This window comes from Octopus bimaculoides, chromosome 19, assembly GCF_001194135.2.
Source record: "Octopus bimaculoides isolate UCB-OBI-ISO-001 chromosome 19, ASM119413v2, whole genome shotgun sequence".
Classification (NCBI taxonomy): Eukaryota; Metazoa; Mollusca; class Cephalopoda; order Octopoda; family Octopodidae; genus Octopus; species Octopus bimaculoides.
Window position 1 is genome coordinate 2,757,535 of NC_068999.1, and position 2,614 is coordinate 2,760,148.

Consider the following 2,614-nt stretch of genomic DNA (forward strand, 5'->3'; position numbering starts at 1 on the left):
CACATATACATAATACGTATGCAGAAAATTACATCAGATAAAATAAATTAAATTAAAATCACAAGCAGGTGAGATTTTAAAAGATTTGTAATTTTCTGTATACGTATTGTGGTCACCCAACCTTGAGATTCTAATAAAAAATATATATGTATACATTTGATTGTATTCTCAATTGGAATATGCATTGGCTCAATATATTGAGTCCTTTCGTGTTATTTTGTGAAAAGAGTTACACTTTGTTATTATCTAATATATATATATATATATACATACACACACACACACACACACACACACACACATGTACATATATATAATTAAAACCTGCTTGTTATTTTCTTGATTGTGTTTCTCTTATCGTTCAAAAGTAGGGCACCAGTACTTGAGTATTGAAGTTCCTTTTGTTATAGAAAATATGTAAAGAAACTGTGTGTGTTTGTGTATACACACACACACATACATACATACAGCATGTTTGGGCTATATTCAACAGATTTCTCTCTCTCTCTCTCTCTCTCTCCCCAGCCGGGTAGCTTTGTACCTCCTCTACAGTAAGACACCTGTTGGAATTTCAACCATGTTTCATGGTCTCATGCCACAACAGCCCCTTTATAGGATCCAGTTAGCTCAAGGCATCATCAGGAGGAACCACGTCTGGTTTTGGCCCCTACTCCTCTACCGTTTTGACGTGCCCCCCCCCCTTTCAAAGGTGTCTTCAGCTCTGGTGTTGAGTGCATGTCTTCTTTCTTCTGTCCCCTGGCCTCTTAGATGCAGCGTCAATGAGTGTCAGCGGCCGACTGACTGTTTTGTCAAATTTCCCAAAAGCCCTGTTCAAAGATGTGGGGCTGCATGATGTTACCCTCACTGGAGACATACCCAAAGACCATTACAGTTTGAAAAACTTGGTTCTTATGATAGGTGAGACATCATATAGATTGTAGGCAAGTGCTCACAGAGCATTGAACAGCACTCATGAATTTGGCATTTTGATGTCGTCTTGATGCAGGTAGTTTGTCCCGTCCACCTCTGACTTTTAGTTCATGCAATTGAAAAGAACTGCATTATTTGTGGTATGACCCAATATTATGGATAGGTGTGTGTACTCTTGTTTTTGACATCATGTGATGTTGGTAAATGACCATCACCACCATACAAATGGTGTCCGTTTCCAATTTCTTGTATGTCAGCACAAGTGATCTATATTTTATTTGCAGCTATAGATTTATTAGGTAAATCATTTTTAATGGTTTAAGTTGTTGTTGTTGTAAGCAAGAACAATAGAAATGCTTTGACTATTTCTGATTCATTATCACATGACTTGGCCTTTGATCCCGAGTTATTTTCAGTTGTGAGGATATGGTGTGTCACTCTACTATCTCTATGTTTGCACCATATTTTTTAATAAAAATAATCTTTTGTGACTCCGGTTTTAATTTCTGTAAAATTCTCCGTAAGAAGATAATATTGTCATTAATAAAATGTCCATAACAATAACAGCTGCTGTTAATACCTCTTCTTCCTGAAGGTAAAATGCAGGTCTTGTCTGTATCAGGACCACAGCGTCTTGCCTATCATGCATCAGTAATTTCATTCAGAGTTACCATTCTCCTAGACTGGTTGCCTGCATGTCGGTTGGGTGGGATCCACATTGCTTCTATGCTGGGTTTTTTTTTTTTTGTATGGTTGACCGACTGGTTGATCTTTCTATAACCAACCGTCTTACAGTGTAGACTAGGGACATTTTGTAGTGTTGCTGATATTAAAGAGATTGCTGTTGGAACAGCAAAATGGCGCAGGTGACTGTTTTAATGACCCTTCCTGAAGGGTCGATAAAATAAATACCAGTAATACATAGTGGTAATACATCTGACTATAATTGTCTCTAATATATTTGTGGCCCTGAGCCAAAGCAAGAATTCTTTATTGTTTATTTAATGTTTGTTCATGTTTCTTTATTTGCCCTCCTTCTAGGACGCAAGGTCCGAGTTTATGCTGATGGCATCTATGACATGTTCCACAGTGGCCATGCTCGACAGCTAATGCAGGCTAAAATGGCGTTCCCTAACTCATATCTCTTGATTGGAGGTAAGTTAGTTTTTATTCATCAGTCATTTTGACGTTTCTATAGATACCATACTGGCACTAAGAAACCTGATCATACAAGACATTTCAGTAGAATAGAATAGAGAGAGAGAGAGAGTGTGTGGATGTGTTGTGTGGATGTGCAATTTGGTAGTACATGTTAAAACATGCAAAATTAAAGAGATATTTGAATGTCTTTATATTTCTAATGTTTTGTTTTGTTCTAAAATTTTAATACTTTTTTCATGTTTTGGTGTTAGATTATATATAAATATTTTAACACTTTGCTGTGGCCAACATTTTCAGATTCGTTCAAATAATTCCTTTCGAGGGAAACTTTTTTTGTAATATTTTGTCATAAATTCTTAAGAATTCCAAACTAAAAGCTATTCAAAGAAAATCATATTAGCATATCAACCTCAAAACTTCATTGATTCTTTGGCAAAATCTCTTGATGACTGCTACTTCATTTCTCCCAGATGGCCTTTATTATCAGCTGGACACCTTCTCCAGTTGACCAACAAAGTAATAG

At 36.4% G+C, this 2,614-nt stretch overlaps 1 protein-coding gene across 3 annotated transcripts in view; it reads left to right on the top strand.

The window, feature by feature from the left end:
- The window catches only part of LOC106882695 (choline-phosphate cytidylyltransferase B), a 28,820-nt gene that overhangs the window by 13,094 nt on the left and 13,112 nt on the right, over positions 1-2,614 (top strand). For all 3 annotated transcript variants that reach the window (XM_052974875.1, XM_014933459.2, XM_052974876.1), the window contains exon 4: positions 1,972-2,085. In XM_052974875.1, the coding sequence (XP_052830835.1) occupies positions 1,972-2,085 (114 nt within the window). The remainder of the gene's footprint in view (positions 1-1,971; positions 2,086-2,614) is intronic.